A 25,102-nucleotide genomic window follows, 5' to 3' on the forward strand; every position below is an offset into this window, starting at 1 on the left:
TGTTTGCAACCACTAATTTTATGGTAATTTGCTACAGCTGCAATAGAAAACTAATACATTCTCAGAATAGCACCACCTCACCAAAAGTAAGGAAAGAGTGGAGACAACACCTAGAAACATCTCAAACACATGTAATTACAATTTTAAATTAACCGGCCCAAACTGCATTATAGCCATTGAATATTTTGTACCCAGTAAAAAAAAACCAGAACCAAGACAGTCATATCCCCTGACTAAATTGAATGATATAAATCAACACAGCATGAGTGGATACCCACATAGCTAAGTTATTTTCCTCCCAACAAATCTATGAGGTAGAGAGGGATTTTTAATCTATAGGAAGAAACGAAAAGAAGAAATGACTTTCCTGATGTTCTCTGGCTAGCAAGAAGATGAGCTGGGCCTCAAATCCCTGCCTCTTCCACTACGGGGCTCTGCTTCCTAACAGCCCCACAGGTCTGGGCTCCATCAGCTGAGAGAGACCTCAGAGAGGACCACTCCTGACCTCTCTTACTTGGTCACACTCCACTCCCACTCTGACCACCCGGAAAGGTGGAAATGCACTCAGGACATTTTAGTCTTGGGAAGAAGCCAATACTCAGAATTAGAACTGAAAGTTGTAGTAAACAAGAACCAACTAATTTTTCTGGTGACTGACAGCTGGGATAGCTGACTTATTATGTCAATGATTAAAGATGCAAACCATAAAATAACATACCTTGTTATAACCTCAGGGCTATGACACTGTTTTGATGCAGATACAAGCATTACTTTTCTGCAAAAGCACGGCAGTAGCTGACCAAGGTATGTACACCGGGCTTTCTGTTTTTTTATTAGGTTTACTGTATTATAAAGGATGCGTAAGGGAAAGAAGTAGTTCAGTTCTGCTCCTTTCTAAATTACCCCTCATAAATAAAAATTACTTAGAACAGAGAAAGTCTTCTAGCAGGAGATTTCTTTTATGTCACGAATTCATTCGAATGCTTTCTGAGTTGCTATACTTTTATTTTAATATATTATACAATTTTCTAAATACCTGTGTAAAATAAACCTAGAGTTGTCTTCCCTGAATATATTTCTATCCAAGTTCACTCAATGGTTCCACATGAAAGTTTTATCAATGTAGAATGAATAGTATTTGCCTGGACCATGCAGTGGCCAAGATAAGGCTATACAGGCTGTATGTGCCATTTTCCACCAAATATATGTCAATTTTACATACTCTGTAGTAAAACACACAGTTTCATTAAGAAACTGCCCTCTGCCAGCCTGTACATCTGCCTTAAAATCCACAGGAAAGGAAGCAATCTAATAGGAGCTACCATCACTTTGAAGATGTCCTCTATTTAACGCTGCAGGGGGGCAATTAATGAAATTTAACACAAGTTGCTTGTGAATGAAAATACACAGTTTGTGAACTAAATTAAATATACTGAGCAGGAGATGCAAATTTTTATACCAAATTTAACATTAAGATATATTACTTGTTAAAATACATTCTATACTATTACTTTCAAAAAATTCATTTCTACACTAAAGGCAGTTTGAATTATTTCTTCTTACCATCCTCCCTTCACCTCTTGTTAACAATTTTACCACTTTCCTCTGTAACTAGTTGTTTTCTAAGCCATGGGCTGAACTCTAACATGGAAGGAGCCACATCTACCTAATATGGAGTCACAGGGAGCCACCAGAAAATCTCACGAGAAGACTGGTGGCTTAAGAAAGAAAGCACTGGTTGCTTAAAATTACCTCTCAAAGTAAATTGCTCCACATTAATCTCAAAACAGGAAAACACTGCTACAAATATTAATATAGCCTATGTAAAATAAATATATCTGTCTGGAATAAATTACTATGGTGACAAGCACACAACATCATTGAGGAAAAAAATAAATGCTGCATGTGCTCTTAGCTTTCCCACTATAATAATCAGAATACACATTTAATTTAAGCGTTTGGGGCATAACTTACCAATTTAGCAACCTTGCCATAGTCAATCCATCTGACAGTAGCAAAATTTGTAGATTCTGCACAGTTGAAACCATGATTAAAACCAGCATGGTAGCCATATGGGAAAGTGATCATAAATTCGCCAGCCTCCTGGGTGATCTGCAGGGTAGAAAACATATAATATTTCCCAATTATAAGACTTCCCAAATTGCAAATACAGTTAAAATGTATTTCCTATTAAAAAAAAGAAAAAATATGATGTCCGAGCTATAAAAGAAGTCCCCCCAGATCCTTTACTTAATCCTTTAATAGTTTTTCAGGAGACTTTTAAAAGAATTTTCTAAACAGGGTGTGACCTTCTGGCAATGTAGTTCAATCATTCAGTCCATGATAAAAGAAATTATATTCTATTTGAAGATGTCTTTGTTTTATGTTATTCAAATGAATTTGTTCTTATTAGCATTCAATATGTATATTTTAATACTTTAAAAATTCACATTACTGGAATTATATAACAGGACTATCATAACTGACATTTTTCAAGTTACAGCTATAAAAACTTTGATAACACACGCTGAATATTATGAATTCTTGTTGCTAAAGAGTTGATAGTATTTACCAAATTATCCTTTCATAATACTTACAAAACATTCAATTGACTTCATTCCATTTAATAGTAAAATTTCTACCAAATAGTTATTCAAATATATGTATAATATATAAGTATGTATGAGTGGGTGAGTGCATTTTCAAATATAATTAAACTAGCTTGGGTAAATAAGCCAGCAGCCCAAAAGCAAAGATGAAAAATGTATTCAGTCCATTCCTAATTTTCAGATTACAGAAATTTGGTTTTTTTATAATCACCAAAGCATACAAAACACACCACGAGCTATAGAAATACAGTGAAGCTAAATTTTTCAGTGTTTTTTTTTTAACTTGTCTACTCAATGCTAGACTATCAAATATATAACTCACTGATTCATTCAGTTACCTTGGTTCATTTCAGTCCTAAAATGTTGATAAATGAATATGTGAGTATGCACTTGTGTGGAAACATACAGGAGATACACTGTATAAATACAGGTGCACACACTGCAATTCAGTTACCATTTTAGGAATGCTAAAATGTTGTGTGTGGAAGTATTTTCTTTCTCAACAATTCTGAAATTTAGCTCATCACCCCCTCCCCTGTGACACCCCAGCAGGTGTTCTATTGCAATGAGTGGCAACCCAGCTGCCACCTGGCAGGAAGAGAATGGCTTATCAGTGTTCAACATGGTTCCAGTTCCATCATTCTGAGCCACGTTGAGAACAAAGCCTGATTCTCTCCTTTCCTGGTCTCACTGAATCTCATTAATTATAATTGTGCTTGGAAACTAGGCACTTCCTTGTACCATGTGATAAAACAAAACTCACTCTGCTCAACTGTTTCTAGCCCTATAAGGTGGAGGAAGAGGGTAAGTCTGTTGTCAGTGGGATAAGGAAAGTAACTTCACTGCTCCACTGAATTCCACCTACAATCCTTCTCTACTCTCCCTAGAAAACCCTGTTCTTGCCATGTTGAAAAGTACCTGTTCCCATTAAATTGGACCCTAAATGTTATGCCTCTATATAATTTCTAGAAACAGGTCAATCCCAGTTAGCCAAAATATAAGGCAAATTTACTGCCTCTATGTAACAAACTGATATTTAAAAAAAAAAAAAGATATAGGGGTAGACAAGAACAAGTCCCTTTTATTTTAAGACTAACCAAGCATCATAATTCCATACGGCAAAAAATGTCAGAAAGGGTAGTGTACGTAATCAAAAAGCAGAAATTAGCTATTTGTTAAACATACTTTTTCATATATATGTATGAATATGTACAAATTCACTGAAAGAAGAAGAAAAAAATGTTAGTCCAACTGCAAAATGATTGCCTAAAGAGAGAAGGTTAAACTGAGGAGGAAGATTGTGTTATTATTATATATAACCTGTACTGTGCAAAGCCCCTCATATAGATCATCACTTTTCATCCTCATAGTAGTCCTATTAAGTGGTACTATTATTATCCCCATTTTCCAGATGAAGAGACTGAGGCTCAGAAAAATTATGTAGTTTACCCAAGTGACGGAATCAGAAATGAACTTGGGAAGTATAATTCTGAAGTCTGTGCTACTCTGTCCCAGGTTACATTATCATCATCAGAGAATAAGCTCCTTGAGGAGCACACAATCATCACACACCGTTCATCAAGGTGGAAGGGGAAATGGCAGTATTTCATATGAAAAACTGCAACTGCCAATCAGCCCTCTAAATTGCTGGTGTCTCACCATCTGTGGACGAGCACTCACCCTTCCACTTCCCACAAAAGCCACGAAATGTCCCATCCTCAAAAGACCAGATAAGAGCCTGGTGCATCTAGTGATCTACCAAATAGCACTTGAAGAGCCTCGGCCCAGAAAGGAGTGTGAGGCACCTGCCTCCTTCTCCCCAAATTTGAGAAAGAAGCTACAAACTCCAAAGGCCTCCATCCTGGGCAAATGAGCCAATCCCGCAGTCCTGCTACTTCACACAACCCCTCTCCAAAGAACAGCTTGATCAATTCCTATCACCAGCCCAAAACCCGCAGAGGTTTTCCTGCCTTGGAGGACTCCAGTCTACTCCTTCTCCTCTGCCTTCTAATATTTCAACTTAAATAAAAGTGCTTAATCAGGCTTATGCCAACCACCTGAAAGAACGTGCACTGACGATATGTCTGAGACTGGAAAGCCTGATGCCCAGAGGCATCTGCAAGTAAGACAAGGCCCGCCAGAAGGAATGGCCCCTCTGGGGGGGGCGCAGCCTCTGACCTCTGTACCTGCAGTAGTGCTGCAGCCCACCCACACTTGTGGACCTTCTCCATAGTGCACATCTTCAAGGCACACTTTTTGTCATGGGTAAAAGTATGTGACTAAACCAGTGTTGAGAGCATCCTCATCACATAAGACAAGTATGTCTCATGCATGACTACTGCACAGCCTGTTTGTGAGAGAGCGGGACCACCTCAAGTTGGAGAATGTTTCTTCATCCTTGCAAAAATTCTACTTTGAACAAAGCCTGGGCTGGGGGTGGTGGGGGAGGGAGGTGGAAGACAGGACTTTAAGGGCCTGAGATTAAGAAGAGGGAAAGATTTAGTCACAAGTGAAAAGCTTCTAAGGTGGAAAACAGCAAGGATTATGGGAAGACAGTCAAATAAAAAATGAAAAAGGGAGTGGAACTATTTTTTAATGTTTCTGAAGTAGCTAAGGTCTTAATCCTCCTCCAACTGAGAGAGACCTTTTATTTATCTGGTCAAAAGCTTTTTTCATTTCAGTTTCTTCACATAAAAATGCTCATGCTCTGTAATAATTCTGACCCAATTACTACCCACAGACACAAAGAAAGAGGGATCTAGCATGTACAGAGTCTTACAGAACTTAATCTTCAGAAATACCCCAAGAAGCAATATCTGATTATTAAATCATCAGGCAATTTTATCCATAATGAAATCTCAGTTGTATTATGTCTGAATGTGTTTAGAAATAACATACTGGCACCATAATCACTGATTCTAACCAACCAAACTGCTAATAAAAATTGCTCTGATTTCTTTAAAAAAAAGAAAAATAGATCACATACACATAAATTTTGTTGCTCATATAAGAGACTTCAATGGAGGAGAGCTATATATCTTATTCTCTCAAATGTGCTACATTTTACTTTCAGTATTGTTGTAAGTGAGCTAGAACTGCATGAAATCTCTAGTAAATGCATCTTGAAATAAAAGAAACTTCAAATTAATATTTAGGTAAATAACTGTTACCTAAATAAAACATGAATCTGAATTTTTCTCCCCACATCCTAAAAATCCTACCTGAAGTCAAAGATATATTAGTTTATGTTAAATTTGTCTTAAATACGAATACTATACACATTAAATGAATTTTTTAAAGAGTAACACTAATATACCTTGTCAAAGGGAATACCATATTTCTTCAATACTGAGGGAGATATCAGTGTCATCTTGTGGCGAAGAAATGCATCACACCCTTGAGAACTGCTTGGGAAAAAACCTAAATGGAAACAGTAATTATAAGCAGTAATGTGTCAATTAAGATAAAATTTCAAATCTTTTTTTAAGCTTATGTTCTAGTACTCTTACAGAATGACAGCTTTATGTAAATATAGACCAAGTCCACCATCAAAAACCCTGGTACTAAAAACCAGAGTCAGAATTATTAAAAATTAAACAATACATATTTATATAACCAAGGGTTGACCTTTTTTACAAAAAAAAGATCTGCCAAGAGTTGTTTGCATGATATTAAATGACTAAACCTACAAATTCCAATTTGTAACAGATCTGAACTCAATCTACCTATTAACTGATAAATGGACAAAATATTAAGGGAAGGTAGAAGAGGAAAATCTGCATTTTAACAGGGGAATCTCTCATTTTAGACTCCTAGAAGCACTTGTCCCAATACCTGGCATACAGTAGACACAGCAGTTTCCCACCCTTGTTTCTTTCTGATCGATTTTAAATAGTTTAACTGCTTCTAGTTTCCTGAAGTAACTCCCAACCAGGGCCAGTCAAAAGCTTGGAAACCTGTCTCACCAGCCTGTATGGGAACAGTACATACTGTTTTGAGGACTCCTTTAAATGAAGAAGCTAAACATGCAGAAACCCTTTCATTCAACAGTATATTATGCACTGAAACACAGTTGTTTCTCTCCATCTCTGCCTTCAATCCTGCAGTCTGTCTGAGGCAGACTCTCATTAACTCAGTTATGTAAGCTAGAGGAAAATGAATGTGCCTGATACCCTGTTCTTTACCTTCCTCACTCAGAGGGAAAAACCACCACACTGAGAACGGGAAAGCAAGAAGAGAAAGACAAGAGAAACATGGAAGAGACAGAGGAGAATCAGAGAGAGGACCCAGAAGGAACACAGAACTCACCAGGAAAGCATGTGTGATGTAGCTGGGTAAAGTGGGAAGAAGCACAGATGCTGTTTAACTCCTCCACTACCAAAATGAAGGCCACTGGAAATGCTACTTACCTAACTCTGTGGCTCACTACGTATAAACAGCTCAAGAATATGACCAGTCTGATGAAGGAATTACCAGCGCTCATTACCTAATCATGAACCATTTTAACCTCATAGAATAGCAAGGTTTTACAGGAATAGTTTTAAAGTAAACAAGCCTTTATTGATGCCACCATGGAGTACGTGAGGCCACAGATCATCAGAAGGAAACAAATGAAACATCTAAAAAAAAGCCATTAGGGTATAAAGAACCACCTGCAAAGAGCAGTATATTCTGCTTAAGCATCTACACCTGGATTTTTAAGATGAACAGACAGAAATATTTAAAAAGTACAACCAACAGAAACATCAGAAATACTATCATTCGCTACAATACCAATGGGAATAAAAGGAATAATTGTGCCCTATCTGGTCATTTAATGCAGCCCTCCGTTTATGGTTAATATTCATAATACATAAATAGAAAATAACCTTTGAAAGAATGCAGACCTTAGTAAATGGTGAGAAAGTACCATATATGCAACAGCCGTATCTATACAATAAGATGTCCTGAGCCTACACCACAGAGTAAAGCACAGCAGGGCAGTCCCCAAGCACATAACCCACGGAAAAGTTTTAGCAATACAATTTAAATAGATCTATCAAACTTTTCAAATCTGTAACTCTGTGCAGCACTGCATGAATTAAGTTTTAAATTAAAATCAATGAAGAAAGAGGAGTCTACTTAATTTTCTTTTGATATGGATTTGTAATCAGGACCTGAACAATGTGATGACTGGTCGTTAGTTAAACTGGAAAACCACTGAAGGAAGGCAATTTGCCATATGTTAAGAACTTCATATTGGTTCAGAATTTATATTTTCAATAGGTTATCAGAATTATATTTCACATCGCCCTGGAAAACACCTCATAAACCACAAATTATGACATAATGTATGTGTCTCAAAATGAATTTTACCTTAAAATACCTGCAGAAGTACATGGTTCACACTCACCCTCACTCCACCATTTCTTAAAAATATTTTATTCAATATATAAAGAAGCCAATATAACCAGAATACTATTTGATACAAAATGATAATATCTTTTAAAACTCAGAACTATGCTGGCTAAAGGAATGTTAGCAGCTTTCATAACAAGTGAAAAAAACAAATTTGGAATCACATATATGAAATATAACAAAAATAGATCAGATAGAAAAGATAAAATTTAATTAAAAATTCAATTTAAGACAATGAGTTTTTTGAAAGTCACCAAATAAAGAGAAAACAAGGTATGTGTTAAAATTTTTGCAAGTTAAGTTCTTTAAAATATGCCTTTCAGAACCTTTTTTTTTCTATTCTAATATTTACTTTCTTAATGTGCTTTTTTTCTAAGTTTTCAATTTGGAAAGAATTTATTTGGAAGAAGTCTGCTCTTAAACTTACCATATTTGAATGTTACTACTGCAACATTCTGTAAGACTTTCCAATTTACCAGTCACATAATTGGAGAATCCACTCTTTCATAATCTTGAAAACCAGGAAGTTCCAATAAAGAAACAGTTCTACACTGACCCCTCAAGTATCTAGTAGTGGACATAGCAGCTAGCAACTCACTACCACACCTCACATACCCCATGGCCATCAGGTAACATGCCAGGTGTAGAAGAACACACAGAATAAACCTGGCACATCTTTCTGAGCATCTACTTATGTCATGCTAAATTACGTGGTTTATATTTGCATACAAACAAACGTATTAAGGGAGCAAGATGCAAAATCTGCATGAGTGTTGTGGAGTGGTAGGGTTTCACTCTCCTCCCTTGTAGGGATATTTTGGTGGAAGCATTTGAGAGGCAGCCTACTGTGAGGTGCAAACTATGTTATGGGATTTTGTGTAAACCTTGTCCAATCTCCTCTTACAGACACCTAACACACACGCTTACTTGAACACCAAATTTCCTCTCTCATTTACTGCTCAGAACATACACCTTCTCATTGCTATTAAATAGCAGACCTAAGTTTTAGATGAAAAAACGTAACTGTTTGAACTATTTGAAGTCACCCTCATCTTGTCCACATGGCTAGCAAAATAAAAGAGAATAACAGTTAAGAATCCCTACAGAGACATGGATTCCTAGCACAAGTCCAACAACTCATATAGCCTTGTCTGGTCCCATAATCTCTCAGCTCCTCAATTTCCCCATTCATATAATCAGGATGCTAGTACTACCTTCCTCAGTGGGGTCTTTTTTTTTCCCAGCATCAAGATACAATTGACATATAACATCATATAAGATATACAGTATAATGATTTGATATATGTATATATTGTGAAATGATTACCACGTTAAGTTTAATTCACATTCATCACCTAAAAATAGTTATAGCTTTTTGTGTGATGAGTAGCTTTAAGATCTACTCTTTTGGCAACTTTCAATACAGTATTGTTCATTATAGTCACCACAGGGTACAGTACATCCCCCAGAACTTACTAATCTTATAACTAGAAGTTTGTACCTTTAGACCCCCTTCACCCATTTTCCCCACCCCCTGCCTCTGGCAACCACCAAACTGTTCTCTGTACCTATAAGTTTGGTGTTTTAGATTCCACACATAAGTAACATCATACGGTATTTGTCTTTCTGTATCTGACTATTTAACTTAGCATAAGGACCCCAAGATTCATCCATGTTGAAAGAAATGGCAGGATTTCCTTCTTCCTTATGCCTGAATAATAGTATATTGTATATATATATATGTATAACACTTTGCTTTATTCATTCATCTGTTGATAGACACTTAGGTTGTTTCCATGTCTTAGCTACTATAAATAATGCTGTAATATCAGGGGTGCAGATATATCTTTAGGACAGTGATTTCATTTCCCTCAAATATAGATCTAGAAGTAGAACTGCTGGATCATATGTCAGTTCTACTTTCAATCTTTTTCCACAGTGGCTATCCTCACTGGGTGGATCCTTATGGGAATCCAGTGAGATAATGCACAAAAAACTTAGCCATTATCAAAAAGTGGAAACAACCTAATGTCCATCAACTGAAAAATGGAAGAGCAAAATATGGTATATCCTTACAACGAAATATTAGTCAGCTATAAAAAAATATGAGGTACTGCTATAAGTTATAACATAGATATAACAGAGAAGAACACTACATAAAAGAAGGCAGACACAAAAGATCACATATTATATGATTCCATGTATATGAAATATCCATAATATGTAAATACCTAGACAGAAAGCAGACTGCTAATTGCCAGGGGCTGGGGAGGGGTGGGAGGAAATATAGCATGACCAATTAAAAAATACAGGGTCGGGACTTCCCTGGTGGCACATTGGTTAAGAATTCGCCTGCCAATGCAGGGCACACAGGTTCAGTCCCTGGTCCAGAAAGATCCCACATGCCTCGGAGCAAATAAGCCTGTGAGCCACAACTGCTCAGCCTGCGCTCTGGAGCCCACGAGCCACAACTACTGAAACCTGCGTGCCTAGAGTCCATGCTCCGCAACAAGAGAAGCCACCGCAATGAGAAGCCCGCGCACCGCAATGAAGAGTAGTCCCTGCTCACCGCGACTAGAGAAAGCCCGCGTGCAGCAACGAACACCCAACGCAGCCATAAATAAATAAATAAATAAATATAAAATAAAGGGTTTCCTTTTAGGGTGATAAAAATCTCTTGGAACTAGACAGAGGTGATGGTTGCACAATATGAACATACTAAAATGCCATTGTATTGTACACTTCAAAACGGTTAATGGTTTATTTTACATTTTGTGAATTTAAAAAAATAATAAAACTTAGTCTACTTGACACATAGTAACATTCAATGAATAGTGGCCATTATTATTATCCCTGTTACTCATTTCCACCATGTTGACTCTAGTTATCATGTTAGTTCAACAAATCTTCCATTTCCACCATGATAAGGAACATGTACTCCAGCAATCCCAATAGAGCCCTGAAACCCTAAAAGCATCCCACAATAACATTTGCTAAGACTGCCAAAGTCCTGCTGGGAGTTTTATAGCATGAGGATGCACAGAATCACATAAGCCCTCTCAAGAACCAGGTGCTAGACACATCCAAGGATGCCCTGTATTCAACGTAAAAGTGATCAGATGTGAGAAGCACTATTCTAAGTGAAAGAAATAAGATAGAAACGTCTACACATTGTATAATTCCACTTTTATGGCATTCTAGAGATAGAAATCAGATTAGTGGCTGCGAGTGGTTGCTGGTGGGAAGAATTAGTTGCAAAAAGTACAAGAGAACTTTTGGGGGTACTGGAAATGTTCTATATCTTGATAGTGGTGGTAGTTATACCACTGTATATATTTGTCAAAACTCACAAAACTGTCGGGGCTTCCCTGGTGGTGCAGTGGTTCAGGGTCCACCTGCTGATGCAGGGGACGCCGGTTCGTGCCCCAGTCCGGGAAGATCCCACATGCCGCGGAGCGGCTGGGCCCGTGAGCCATGGCTGCTGAGTGTGTGCATCCGGAGCCTGTGCTCCGCAACGGGAGAGGGCACAACAGTGGGAGGCCCGCGTTCCGCAAAAAAACAAAAACAAAAAAAAACCCTCACAAAACTGTACAGTTAAAGGGGGTGGCTTTTACTGTAAGTGTATTTTACCTCTATTAATCTGACCTAAAAAAATATTAAATGTTTTTAAATTGTTTTAGAAATAGAGCAGATATACTCTAAAAATAGTGTGCTCTTTCCTTCAAATAAGAAGTTTTGCCAACTGTCAACTGGTTTACATTTTCTAATATATTAGCTATTACTAACTATTTTTAAATCCCAATCTCATATGACAAACACATGCTGCTACTATTAAACCAACAAAGTTTTAGCCTTGGAAAAAAACTTTAAAATCAAAGTTTAGTAACATTTTCTATAGATATACAAACACTAGTTTGGAGAAGCTGACGTTAGTTATTAATTGCTTAGGAAAGAAAGGAAAAAGAGAGGAAAGCAGAGGGGAAAGATGGAGAAATCAGACATGTAGAGTGTATGTCCACACTAGCAATAGGTTTAAGACAATTTAATTTGAATATAATTGAAATTTACCCAAGTATGCTTTGATAGAGTTTTATACAAGCGTACCTCAGAGATACTGCAGGTTCCGCCTGTTCCAGACCACCGCAATAAAACAAACATTACTGTAAAGCAAGTCACAAGAATTTTTTTGGTTTCCCAGTGCATATGTAATTATGTTTATACTATACTGTAGTCTATTAAATGTGCAATAGAATTATGCCCCAAAAATGTACATACCTTAATTTTTAAATACTTTATTGCTAGAATGCTAACCATCATCTAACACTTTCGTGAGTTGTAATCTTTTCGCAACTCACCAATCACAAAACAAACATAATAATGAAAAAGTTTGAAACGTGAGAATTACCAAAATTCACACAGAGACAAGAAGTGAGCAAATGCTGTTGGAAAAATGGAACCAATAGACCTGCTCAACACAGGGTTACCACATTCAATCTGCAAAAAAAAAAAAAAAAAAAAAAAAAGTGCATTATCTGCAACTCGAAATAAAGCGAAGCACAATAAAATGAGGTAGGCCTGTAATGGTTTTTGCAATATTCATATGACTGATATGAGGCTTAAAAAATATAGTAGCCATATAAACGAATGGTAAGGAAAAGGACATAGGAAAAGAATATGGAAGGAATGCTTCTGTGGGAAATACTTTTACAAAGATGTATTTGATTCACATATGAAATGTCTTAACATGCTTCTTAATGAAAAGAACTAATGAGCTACATTATGTGGGGAGAAACCTGGTATTTTTACCCACATTCCTAGTTAAGAGGTCAACATTAGAGGTTTAAGCTGTAGTTGACCTCTCTGTCCTTCCTACCGTTCGCTGAGCAATTAATAATTGGGTAGAAAGTTATCACATTGCAGGCCTCACTCTGCTCCACGTGTCCTGTAATCCATCAACATCTCTACTGGAGAGACAAAGCTCCATGGAGCTCTCTAGGAGGAGCGCCAGGAGAAATTCATACTGACCGTGGTATCGAGAAGGATGGTGGTTCTCCTAAACAAGTGCCTTATTTTTAACTCTTGAACACAGTGCAGTGAGTAATGGGAAAGTTTTTTCCACTTCAAACTGGTTGGCAGAACACTTAGAGTTAAAACTTCCACCTAATTTAACAGGTATATAGACCATTACACATGGTGTTTTACTGCATTCCTGAGACCGCTTTGTTTCAGCTCCAGCTTTTTCCCACCTTGACACGACATATGGACCACACACGCGTAGGTCACCCAGGACACCTCAGGCCAAGCACTTTGGCACAAACAGGTCAGTCAAGCTAAACAGGATTTTCCTGCCTCAGCTTCCCTCCTCCACACCCCCCAGAGAATCAAAGAACTCTTAATTTCCTTCCATAGTAATCTTTCCCTGCTAGCTGGCATTCCCCTCCTGAATTTTCCTCCCCATTCCCTACCTGTCACTTCTCAGAACTGTCTTTCACCACACATTCTAATTACTCTAACGTGGTGTATGTTATGTATTACTGTCCAATGTTTAAAATCCTACTAGGAACATGGTTGGATATAAAATATTCAAAATTAAACATAGTGTGATATTTGACATCAAAATACGAGGAAGTTAAATTTAGGGATTGTTTCACTATTCTTAATGTAACAACTGATAGGAAGATGAAAATAAACATACCCTGACACACCACACATTGATCTCCATGCCTAAAGCATGAGTTAGGCATGAAGGCAGAGGATATATCGCTGGACTTTTTCATTTTTTAGGGCTTAGGGGCCCCCTAAAATTGATTATTCATAATCAAGGATATTTTATTTATTAGCCTTTCAAAACCAAGCATCTTAATATAATATTTTCAGGCCACAATGTAAATGAATGCTTAAGGGAATTATATATTTATCATTTTGAGAGCTGATAAAAGTATATTTCCTAATTCCAAGTCAGAGGTATGAGAACAGGTCAATTCAGAATGTTTATAAAATTAAAATGACTTGTTATTTAATGCTAATCTTCTAGTCTCTTGATAGCAGTGGTTCATGATCTCTTTTGGAGCAAACCCTCTTAATGGATTTGATGATAGCGTCCCAGAAATCCACATATATGCCCAATTTTGAATATAGTTTCAGAGAGTCCACAGACTGCCTGCATCCCACGCACAGACCCTTTGTCCACCTCCTGGAATAGGGATCCCTGCAAATCAGGCTAAGACTCTGTTCCACAGGTTTAAACTCAAGACAACTAGTCATTTAAAAACATACATACACACACACACACCAAAATTAACTGCTTAAAAAAACTTGAACTAAATTAATCCTTCATAACAATGCTTCATCCATTCCTTTTTACTGTCGCTTTTTTAAGAAGTCAAAATGAAAACACTTGCTACAGGTAAATATAAGCCTCCAAAAGAACCAGTGTATTTGACTCTACCATACTGTCACTTAAAACAAAATTCCTGCTGATCATTCACATTTCCAAAATCTGTTGCACAAAGTCCTAACTCACATATTCTTTTCCCAGTAACCAAAATTTTGACCAAAGTAAAGCATCTTCAATTTTTTAAAAATATTAGCACTTTATTAACAATGAGAGACCAATGGAATACAGTTACTCTCAAAAAAATTTAGCTGCTCCCAATTTACTTTAATCCATATCTTCCTTAACTTAATAGAACCACAAAGATAGTCTTATTTCTAAAATAGATGAGATTTAGACATTCTTAAAACTGAAAATCTTCAAAACTGTCATTTATGATTTAATATTATATCTCTATTCTCCTTTATACTTTCCATTCAATTGTATCAAGCCAAAAATTAGGAAGAATGCAACGGCATTACAGGCGAACATAACAAGTATAAAAATTGCAACAATTCACTTGAGATTTTTTATTACATTTATGTCTACGTAATATTGGAAAAAAACCTGTATAGATGAGAAAGCAGCTGAAGGGCAAAATCAAACTCCTGGCTTTATTTAGATGCAGGCATAACGTCTTTCAGATAAAATATTTGTAGGTGCCACAGTCAATCAAAATTTCAATAGAAACCAAAGATGAAAGCATTCATGCATAAAAGGCAAGTGTGATAATTATGATGTTCAGACAAGATAATGGAAAATATCCGAGGCTGCTTTTCATTTTATGTATCAAGTGCTGCCTTGACCTAGACAACCTATAATGCTCCATCTCATTTACTGCATTATTTTATCATTTTAATTACTTAGCAGAACTCAATTAATTTGGTTGGCATCTGGTCAGCAGATAGAAATCCTCCACTGTCCTATAGGGTCTTTTCCCTGAATCATTTCTCAAAATAATGCTGCAATAAGTTTTCAAAAAACATGCAATTGAGTTTAAAGTTCTCGTTCAACCTTCAAGTTTATTAATCTCTTACTGATTAAGCAAATGGCATCCATTTTCCTGGAATGTCATTTTCAGACAGTTTACGTCAAAGTGCTTACAGACAGTTTATAGCAAAAACTTTAGCATGTGAGTCCATACCGTAAAATTTACACTGGCTCCATTTTAAAAGTTCTCTGGCAATGAGTGGAACAGAACATGGTAGAATGATTATCACAGGGACGAGGATAGTTCACAGCATATAGATTTAGCACAAAGTTCATTGCCAGGGTATTTAAGCCTTATGGTAATCATTTTCTAAGCTGTGCTCTAATCTATTATCCAGAACCAGGATTCATCCACCTTAATATTCATGAAAATAGTCCCTAACAAAGTTCAAGATTACAATTACATTGCTATTATTACTATAATGTATTATGTTATAAAAACACTGTCTTTATAGTTATTAGCCTGCCAAAATTATAATAATGCGTATTCTTACAAACGTGATACTCTAACTCTAATTTGGAGGAAAGTAACTTTTAGATATCATTAACAATTTCTGTTCAGAAATGTCAAATCAAAGGACGGTGTTTCTCAGTGTCCCCATTTCATTATTAAATGAAAGCATACATAATGCAGGAACAAAATTCCTTTTCTACTAGAAGGCAACCCTAACATACCAATGAAACTTAGATCAGCACCTGACTGAAAAGACAATGCTCCCTGAGGATTCAATTCTGAATAAAGGCATTCTGAATGAGACTTCTGTCTTATCTTCAGTTGTCACTCAGTGGAACTCCACTTTCCCCTGGAAATAAGTCACTACCAGTCTACATCGTCCTTGGTTAGGGTGGCTAGCAAAACAGAAAAAGAGGGTAACGGGGTGAATATGATTCTCCTCCCTTGCGGGAGCAGATGAGAACAAAGTTGCCTGGCATATCCTTAAGGCAGGGAAGAAAAGTAGAAGGTGCTCTCTGTAGACACAAGTGGTCACAGAGTGAAAGCAATTGATAGAGTTCCCAGAAGAATGACTCAACCTGGCCCTTAAGAAGACAGACAGCGTTGAAGGAGGTGTAACTGCATGAAGGTCGTCAAAAGGTACAAACTTCCAATTATAAGATAAATAAGTACTAGAAATGCAATATATAACATGATAAATACAATTAACACTGCTGAATGTTATATACGAAAGCTGTTAAAAGAGTAAATCCTAAGAGTTTTCATCATAAGGAAAAAAATTTTTTTCCATTTCTTTATTTTTGTATGTATATGAGATGATGCGTGTTCACTAAACTTATTGTGGTAATCATTTCATGATGTATTAAGTCAAATCATTATGCTGAACAGCTTAAACTTATAACGTGCTATATGTCAAGTACATCTCAACAAAACTAGAAGAAGAAAAAAAGAAGATGGACAAAGCCTTAAAAAATAAAAATTCAAGTTCCAGTAAAGTATGTTTAATTTTAACAGTCTAAGAAGGCATACAATATCATGCTCATCCAGTTAGCTGGGGACATTCACCTTCATACTTCAGGCACTCTCAGGCCCAGGGGGCCAAATAAAAATGAGGGGGTCAAAAAGAGATTTAACACAACCCTTTGGTGAAATGATATGGCAACATGAAAAGTACTCATAAAACACCTATAGCCCAAGATGCAGCATCAGTACTCCTTGGAATTTATCCCAAGGGTACAACTAAAGGAAGAAAAAATATTATTGGCACAGTGATGTTAAGTACACTATAAAAAAGAGAAAAAAATTTGGAAATAACCAAAATAGGTTAAGTGCAATCAGTTGACAAAAAGCTAAGCAGCCAACTAAAATAATCATGAAGATTATGCAACAGGGAAAAATATGCACACATTAATGTGAAAAAATTAAAATTACTCAATGAGAGAAATACTTAAATGCCAATAACTTGAAAAGAATAAAATTAACACAGTGATATTCTACACTGCAAAAATATTGGTTTGGCCAAAAAGTTCATTAGGTCTTTTCCGTAAGATGGCTCTAGTAGCACTTAGTTGTCTTTAACTTCATTCGAAACAATTTTGTTAGATTGTATTGTGACAGCTGTCATATCAGGCGTGCATTTAAAAAAAAAGCTTATCAAAACTGGTGAATTTTGTGTAGCTATTTTAATATTGAAGATGGAAAAAAAAAGCAAAATTTTCAGCATATTATGCTTTATTATTTCAAGAAAGCTAAAAACAACTAAAATGCAAATAAAAGATTTGTGCAGTGTATGGAGAAGGTGCTGTGACTGACTGAACGTGTCAAAAGTGGTTTGCGAAGTTTCGTGCTGAAGATTTCTCGCTGGACGATGCTCCACGGTCAGGTAGAACAGTTGAAGTTGATAGTGATCAAATAGAAACATTAATTGAGAACAATCAACGTAATACCATGCAGGAGATAACCAACATACTCAAAATATCCAAATCATTTGCACCAGCTTGGTTATGTTCATCGCTTTGATGTTTGGGTTCCACATAAGTTAAGCAAAAAAGCCTTCTTGACCGTATTTCCGCATGCGATTCTCTACTGAAACCTAACGAAAACTTTTTGTTTTTAAAACAAATTGCGACGAGTGATGAAAAGTGGATACTGTACAATAAAGTGGAATGGAAGAGATCGCGGGGCAAGCAAAATGAAACACCACCAACCACACCAAAGGCCGGTCTTCATCCAAAGAAGGTGATGTTGTGTATAAGGTAGGATTGGAAGGGAGTCCTCTATTATGAGCTTCTTCCGGAAAACCAAACAATTAATTCCAACAAGTACTGCTCCCAATTAGACCAACTGAAAGCAGCACTGGATGAAAAGCGTCCGGAATTAGTCAACAGAAAACGCATAATCTTCCATCAGGATAATGCAAGACCGCGTGTTTCTCTGATGACCAGGCAAAAACTTACAGCTTGGCTGGGAAGTTCTGATTCATCCACGGTGTTCACCAGACGTTGCACCTTCGGATTTCCATTTATTTCAGTCTTTACAAAATTCTCTTAATGAAAAAAATTTCAATTCCTGGGAAGACTGTAAAAGGCACCTGGAACACTTCTTTGCTCAAAAAGATAAAAAGTTTTGGGAAGATGGAATTATGAAGTTGCCCCAAAAATGTCAGAAGGTAATGGAACAAAACAGTGAATATGTTGTTCAATAAAATTCTTGGTGAAAATGAAAAATGTGTCTTTTATTTTTACTTAAAAACCAAAGTAACTTTTTGGCCAACCCAATACCTCAAAAACAAAAAACCTATCTAGATGAGAAACAGAAAGCAAGTTTACCTTGAGCTAGTCTTTCCAGTCGTTTTCCATGCTCTGGGGGTATTGCATACCTAAAATTTTAAACACAAATAAAAATTTTAGATTTATAATTGTTCAGCTAGTATCCTAAGGACATCTATTCCTAAATAATGTCATGTAAAAAAAAAGTCAACCCCAGGGACTTGCCTGGTGGCTCAGTGGTTAAGAATCCGCCTGCCAGTGCAGGGGACATGGGTTCAATCCCTGGTCCGGGAAGATCCCACATGCCACAGAGCAACTAAGCCCACGTGCCACAACTACTGAAGCCTGTGCGCCGAGAGCCTGTGCTCTGCAACAAGAGAAGCCACTGCAGTGAGAAGCCTGTGCACCACAACTAAGAGTAGCCTCCGCCCGCCGCAACTAGAGAAAGCCCACACGCAGCAACGAAGACCCAATGCAGCCAAAAATAAAAAATATATAAAAAAATAAATTTATTTTTTAAAAAAAAGGTCAACCCCAAACTCCACTTAGATGAACTAAGCAGAGATTAGAGAACCAAACACAGAACTGTATCTCTTGTACACTAAACAGAAGAAAAATAAACTTAAATCACCTATTTCAATGTCCCAGCTCACCATTCCAACCACATTTTACACATTAGGGAACAAAGGCCCAAGGCCAGCAAACTGCTTGGACATGGGGCACCTGGCCACAGCATGGAGTTTAGAACCTCCCTTGTAACACTCACAGCACCCCAGCGATCCAGGGCTATTTTTGGTTGTATATTTTTTGTTTTGCATTTGGTTAGTTTGGCCTTTGTTTTTAAGCAAAAAAATTTTTTTAAAGTTTTTGTTTTTTTTAATTTATTTATTTTTGTCTGCGTTGGGTCTTCGTTGCTACGTGCGGGCTTTCTCTAGTTGCGGCGAGCGGGGGCTACTCTTTGTTGCAATGTGCGGGCTTCTCATCACGGTGGCTTCTCTTGTTGCAGAGCACAGGCTCTAGGCGCACGGGCTTTAGTAGTTGTGGCTCACGGACTCTAGAGCACAGGCTCAGTGGTTGTGGCGCATGGGCTTAGCTGCTCTGCGGCATGTGGGATCTTCCCGGACCAGGGCTCGAACCCGTGTCCCCTGCATTAGCAGGCGGATACTTAACCACTGCGCCACCAAGGAAGTCCAAAAAAAAAAGTTTTCTTTAAAAATAAAAACCTTTTAAAATGCTTTTTACTGACAAGCAGGATAGAACATGAAATTATTAATAGTAACATTTATATCTCCACCAAACCTTTCTAAGAACACTGTACTTTTCAAATAGATTTTAAATAAAAATTTACCAGCCATAAAAAAGGCAGCTTTGATTTATTTCACAATTATGTGACTTTTAAAATCTTGATTATAGAAAAAAGAATTGTTGGGAATTCCCTGGTGGTCCAGTGGTTAGGACTCGGTGCTCTCACTGCCAGAGCCTGGGTTGGATCCCTGGTTGGGGAACTAAGATCTGCAAGCCATGTGGCATAGCCACAAACAAAAAAAGAAAGAAAGAATTGTTCACCCTTGGAAAACAGAAATTCTTCTTCAAGTATTACTCATTTCTAGTTCCTGGTGTTTTCAAAAGTTACATACTTGATTTTATTTACTGTGAACTTACTAACAAATTTTAAAACAATAATCTCAAGTTAAATGATCATTTCATGTTTTAAATAAGAATATATTACTCTCCAGACCTACATTTGCTGTTTACTAGCTCAATATATATTAAGTACAAGTTACTTTTTTACTAAAATAACTTTTCTCATTTTACTTAACACCACACTTGGTTGCATTTAATGCCACTGATAACATATGCAGAACTTAATTGGATCCGTTGTAACTAGGCAATTCTCTAAAAGAAAATTCAACCATATATCCTGTTGCTTCAGGCACCGTTAATGAAATTATTCCAACTGAATTGGGAAGATAAAATTTTAGCATAACTAAATGACAATCACCCAACATGTATTTATACACTGGCCACTTCTCAACAATTTTTAATCCCTGGTTTACATTGCCAAATATACCCAGAAAAGGACACACACACACACACATACACATGCATGCCCCAGACAAGCATAACGTACATGCTAACACATGCACGTGTATACACACACAGGCATGCACTCATGTAAGGGCTGGACATGGAGATATTTATATATCCAGGTTCACTTTTTTTTAAAAATGGTATCAAAGTTAAAGTTCATTAACCCGAAATTTAACCATCTGCTCACAGAAAACATAAGTAAATATAAATTTATATATAAACATAAGGATAAAAAATACACTTGACATAGTCTTTCAATTGATCTTCACAACTCTATGACAAAAATCACATAGCCAACACATAGTAAACACATCTCTTAAAAGGGTTCTAGTAAAAATTCTCTGGAGGCTAATCATCAGAAAGATTTTTTCCATACATTATACATGTATCAAAAATTCTTTAAATTAGACACATGACTTGTAAGGCACTGAGTGTGTCCCCTCAATGCAGTTTGACCATTACAGGTGGGCGCCCACCTTCTGTTGTATCCTTCCAAACTACCCTCCATGGTGTGCCAAAGTCATCTTTGCAAACTACAGATCTGTTCATGACAAAACCCTGGGCCTTCAGTGGCTGACTTACCTGAAGGATAGAAGCTGAACTTTTTTTCAGGACACACAGACCTGCTGCGATCCTGACACCTCTTCAGTTGCACCTACTGACCAATGTCCCAATCAAATCCTGCTCTTTGGTTTACCAGACCACTTGAATGTCCTTCCAGTGCCTTTGTTACTTTATACCACCACTACTTTCCATCCCCTATTTCTGGGATTTACACACCCTTACCATCCCTGTCCAGCCAACAAAACCTCCTCTCCTTTTTCTCCACTCAGCTTGAGTCACCCCCAGGGAGAGCTCCACACTCCTCCTTTTGCTCTATCAACCACACAGAAGACAGGTTTCCACCATGGTACTCAGAATTTAATTTTTTTACCTTTCTGCCTCCCTCTCTCCTTTCAGCCTCCCTAGGGGCAAGGACCAGTGTCTCTCCTAGAACAAAGCACCAGAAAAGCAGATGCTCAGAAACTGTGTGCTGACTTTTGTGGCTCTCAAAATGATGAATCATGATCCTCACCCTCCAGGGTGGAAGATGTGGAAGGAGAGGAAGGATACAGCAAGAAGAAAAAAATCATGAAAGTGGGAAAGTGGAAGAACAGGTAAGAAATTATATAAGCCAATACCTCATTTCCTAATTACAGGGTCAGCCTGGCATACTCAGGATCAACTCTACCAGTTTCAACTTCCTAATCCGTTCAAATACCTAATTCAATCAAATCTTTCTCCCAGGACTCTCTACTTTTAGTATGGTCTCCCCATTTTGCCTTGCCTTCTCTTCATCCCTCCTGGATCTTACGCTGTGAAGGACAGTGTGCTCAAGGTAGATGGGCAGGACTGGGGCACTTAATTTCCACTTAAATGGCATGGGGCAAAAATAAGGTCCTGATATAACTGCCCTAAAAACTTAGCTCCTATGAATGTAGCAGCCAGCAAAGAAAAGTACCATCTAATTTCTTTATAAAAAGAAAAAAAATGGTAATAAATACCAGTCAACCAGAAAAAAGTTCCAGCTTCATAAGAATGTTAATATTTTTCATCTAAACAATTTAAAAAATCAATATAAGCAACTATCAGAATATAACTGAAACAGAATGCCCTGAACGAGAGCAATCATGGGGGGGATAAAAGCCCTTAAAAACCTGAATCACTCGTATGCTTTTAAGAAGTCTGAAATCCTGCTGCTCTAACATACAAGGTTTTATTAATTTCTGTCTTCTAGTAAATTCTACTACTTCATGGAAACATTAAGCAATTCTCAGCATTTATTTGGAAATAACAGCAGAAAAATACTGCCTACCTGCCCACCCATCTGACCGTTTCCCATCAGCATTTAGACATGCTTATCTCTTCTGCCTCAAAAAAATACCTTCTCTGGGCCCTTCATCCTGCTACCACCCATCTACTTTCTTTTCTTCCCCTTACGCACACCACTTCTAGTACTTGCCTCATTTTATCCCATTCACCCTGGAGTCCAGCTCAGTCTGGATCCTATTCCCATCACACTCAGTATGACTGCTTGGACAAAGGTTGCCATGTTGTTTAGTCTTTACCTACCTTGTCCTCTCTGGAATTTTCAACTAGCTCCTTAAACACTCACTTCTCTTGAGTTTGATGATTTAAGTCATTTCCAGTGCTTTTCTACCTTCTGCTCTTGCCAAACCTACCTTCTGGCTGCCTAACGTTCCCCAGGGCACCATGCTTTAGTGCTTTCACATTCTTCCCCAAGGGAGCCACCTTCCCTCAAGCCTTCAAGATCACCCACGTGTTGCTGAACCATATCTCCAACCCATGTGTGTCCCTCTGAGTTCTGCACTTCAAAAACCAGCCAGCTACTGAACAAATCCATTTAGCAGCCCTCAAACACAATCTGTCCAAAGCTTAATCCTCCGGCATCTTCACGACAGACCTGTTTTTTTTACAGAGTTCCTCATCTAACTGCCCAGAAAAATGGAATTTGTCTGTGGTTGTACTCCGCTATCTAATCAATCCCCAAGTTTTATGTGTTCCACCTGTTACTTATACAAGAGAAATCTCATGAACCTGTCTACATTTCTCTATCCTAACTACAACTGCCTTGGTCCATTCTGTCACACACATCATTACAGCAGCCTCTTAGCCAGTCTTCAGCCTTACCCTCTCTAGTCCATGTAGCCAATCAGTTCATGTCACTTCCCTCACTTGTTTAAAATCTATCTGAAGCAGGAACTGGTGACTAAGCAGAGGCAAGCTAGAAGGGCCGTAGGCATAGGGGTTTATTACAGACAATTAGTGACCTCAGTCAGGGAAGTCCTAATTCTATGGCTCTGACCACCTCCTAGCCTTTTCTATGAAAGTATCCTATTACTTCAAAAGACTCACAACAAACAAGATCAAATTTGTGATTTCCCCCTTTAAGTTGGTTACTTCCCCAGCTTCCCCATTGCAGTTCAGAAGTCCATTTGCCCTCAGCATCCTATACTGGAACTATCAGAGTCACCCCTTCTTTAATTTGTCATCCTCTCTGCCCCCACTGCCAGTCACAAGTCCTATCCACTCTACACCTTCAAAACCTCATATCCACCTCCCTGCAGCAAAACCTCAATTCCAACCCTGATGTGCCCCAGCTAGACCATTACCATAACTAAACTCTATCTCCTTGGGCAGCTACAGACCTCATATCACTATCATAGGATAAAAACCTTTATTCCTTACTGTTTGGCTTTCAAGATGCCCCCCCCACACACACACAGTTTAGCCACAGCCACAAAGAGCAGCAGTCCACTCTCCACAGTTTGGACTATGAATTATTCTATCCCTCACAGGGGTTTTTTGACCTCACTCCTCACCACAAACAGCCCCTCCATTCTGCTTCAAATCCCATCTTCCCAAGCCTTGCCCAGATTCCACCTCCTCCTTGAGGCTTTCTCTGACCACTGGAAATCTCGGCAACCCTACCCCTTTTCGTCCTCCCAGAGCCCTTCCGTTATATTTCTCATGTAGTATTTATCATCTACTACATTCCATAGCTAGCTGCTGCGTGGTGTGCATAAATCACTTCTGTCTGGATAGGCACTGAGTTCTGTAAGGGAGAGAATGCCTACCACCACCCAGAAATTTTCACACAAATTATCCATTTTAACCTACCTTTTATAGTGAGTGTCTGCTTTATAGCCAAGCACCCTGTTCTGTGCCACCATTGCTCAGTTAGGCAGCTAATTCTTCATTCTTTGAGGATAGAAATGTGTCTCACACTTCTCTGTGTCCTTTGAAAACCACCAAATAAGATGCCTACCATTGTATACCCTCAAGTACACACTGGTGTGCTGAAATTACTCACTGTTCAATTAACTTTTAGGACAGTGTTTTTGTGTGCGATATAAGGAATATTGCAAACAGTTCTGCTAACATCAAGAAACTATGAATCATTAATGAACTATGGACACACGAATTAGATATTTACAGGGTTGTGTTTTATTTAAAACCAGAGTCTTTTATAACTAAGGGGGAAAAAGATCGAATTTGAAGGCCAAGGAAAACAGAATAACCCCAAGTACATCTTTGGGTGGTTTTCTCATAGACCTAAAATGATGTTATCCTGGTGATTGTAATACAAATACTATCTTTAACTGAATAATATCGGATTGACATTTCGAACTGTCAGTAGGTAAAGCTGTATTTTTCAAAATGTACTAGATCCATTCCTCTGATTCAGGCTTTCTCTATGAACTGGTCTCTGCACTTCTCGTTTCAAGATATGCTCAGTCCATTAGTCTATCAGAAGTGTTTACCAGGGCTTCCCTGGTGGTGCAGTGGTTGAGAGTCCGCCTGCCGATGCAGGGGACATGGGTTCGTGCCCCGGTACGAAAGATCCCACATGCCGCGG

General features: G+C 37.8%; 1 protein-coding gene across 7 annotated transcripts in view; it reads right to left on the bottom strand.

Annotated features, from left to right (window-relative positions):
• KDM4C (lysine demethylase 4C) overlaps window positions 1-25,102 on the bottom strand; it is a 400,106-nt gene that overhangs the window by 280,031 nt on the left and 94,973 nt on the right. For all 7 annotated transcript variants that reach the window (XR_012332500.1, XR_012332501.1, XM_033858103.2 and 4 more), the window contains 3 exons: window positions 18,652-18,701; window positions 5,926-6,029; window positions 1,975-2,112 (listed from right to left, as the gene is read on the bottom strand). Coding sequence is in view for 5 of the 7 variants with exons in the window: in XM_033858103.2 (XP_033713994.1) it covers window positions 1,975-2,112; window positions 5,926-6,029; window positions 18,652-18,701 (292 nt within the window). In the remaining 2 variants the exon portion in view is untranslated. The remainder of the gene's footprint in view (window positions 1-1,974; window positions 2,113-5,925; window positions 6,030-18,651; window positions 18,702-25,102) is intronic.

The sequence above is a fragment of the Tursiops truncatus genome, chromosome 6 (assembly GCF_011762595.2).
Source record: "Tursiops truncatus isolate mTurTru1 chromosome 6, mTurTru1.mat.Y, whole genome shotgun sequence".
Classification (NCBI taxonomy): domain Eukaryota; kingdom Metazoa; phylum Chordata; class Mammalia; order Artiodactyla; family Delphinidae; genus Tursiops; species Tursiops truncatus.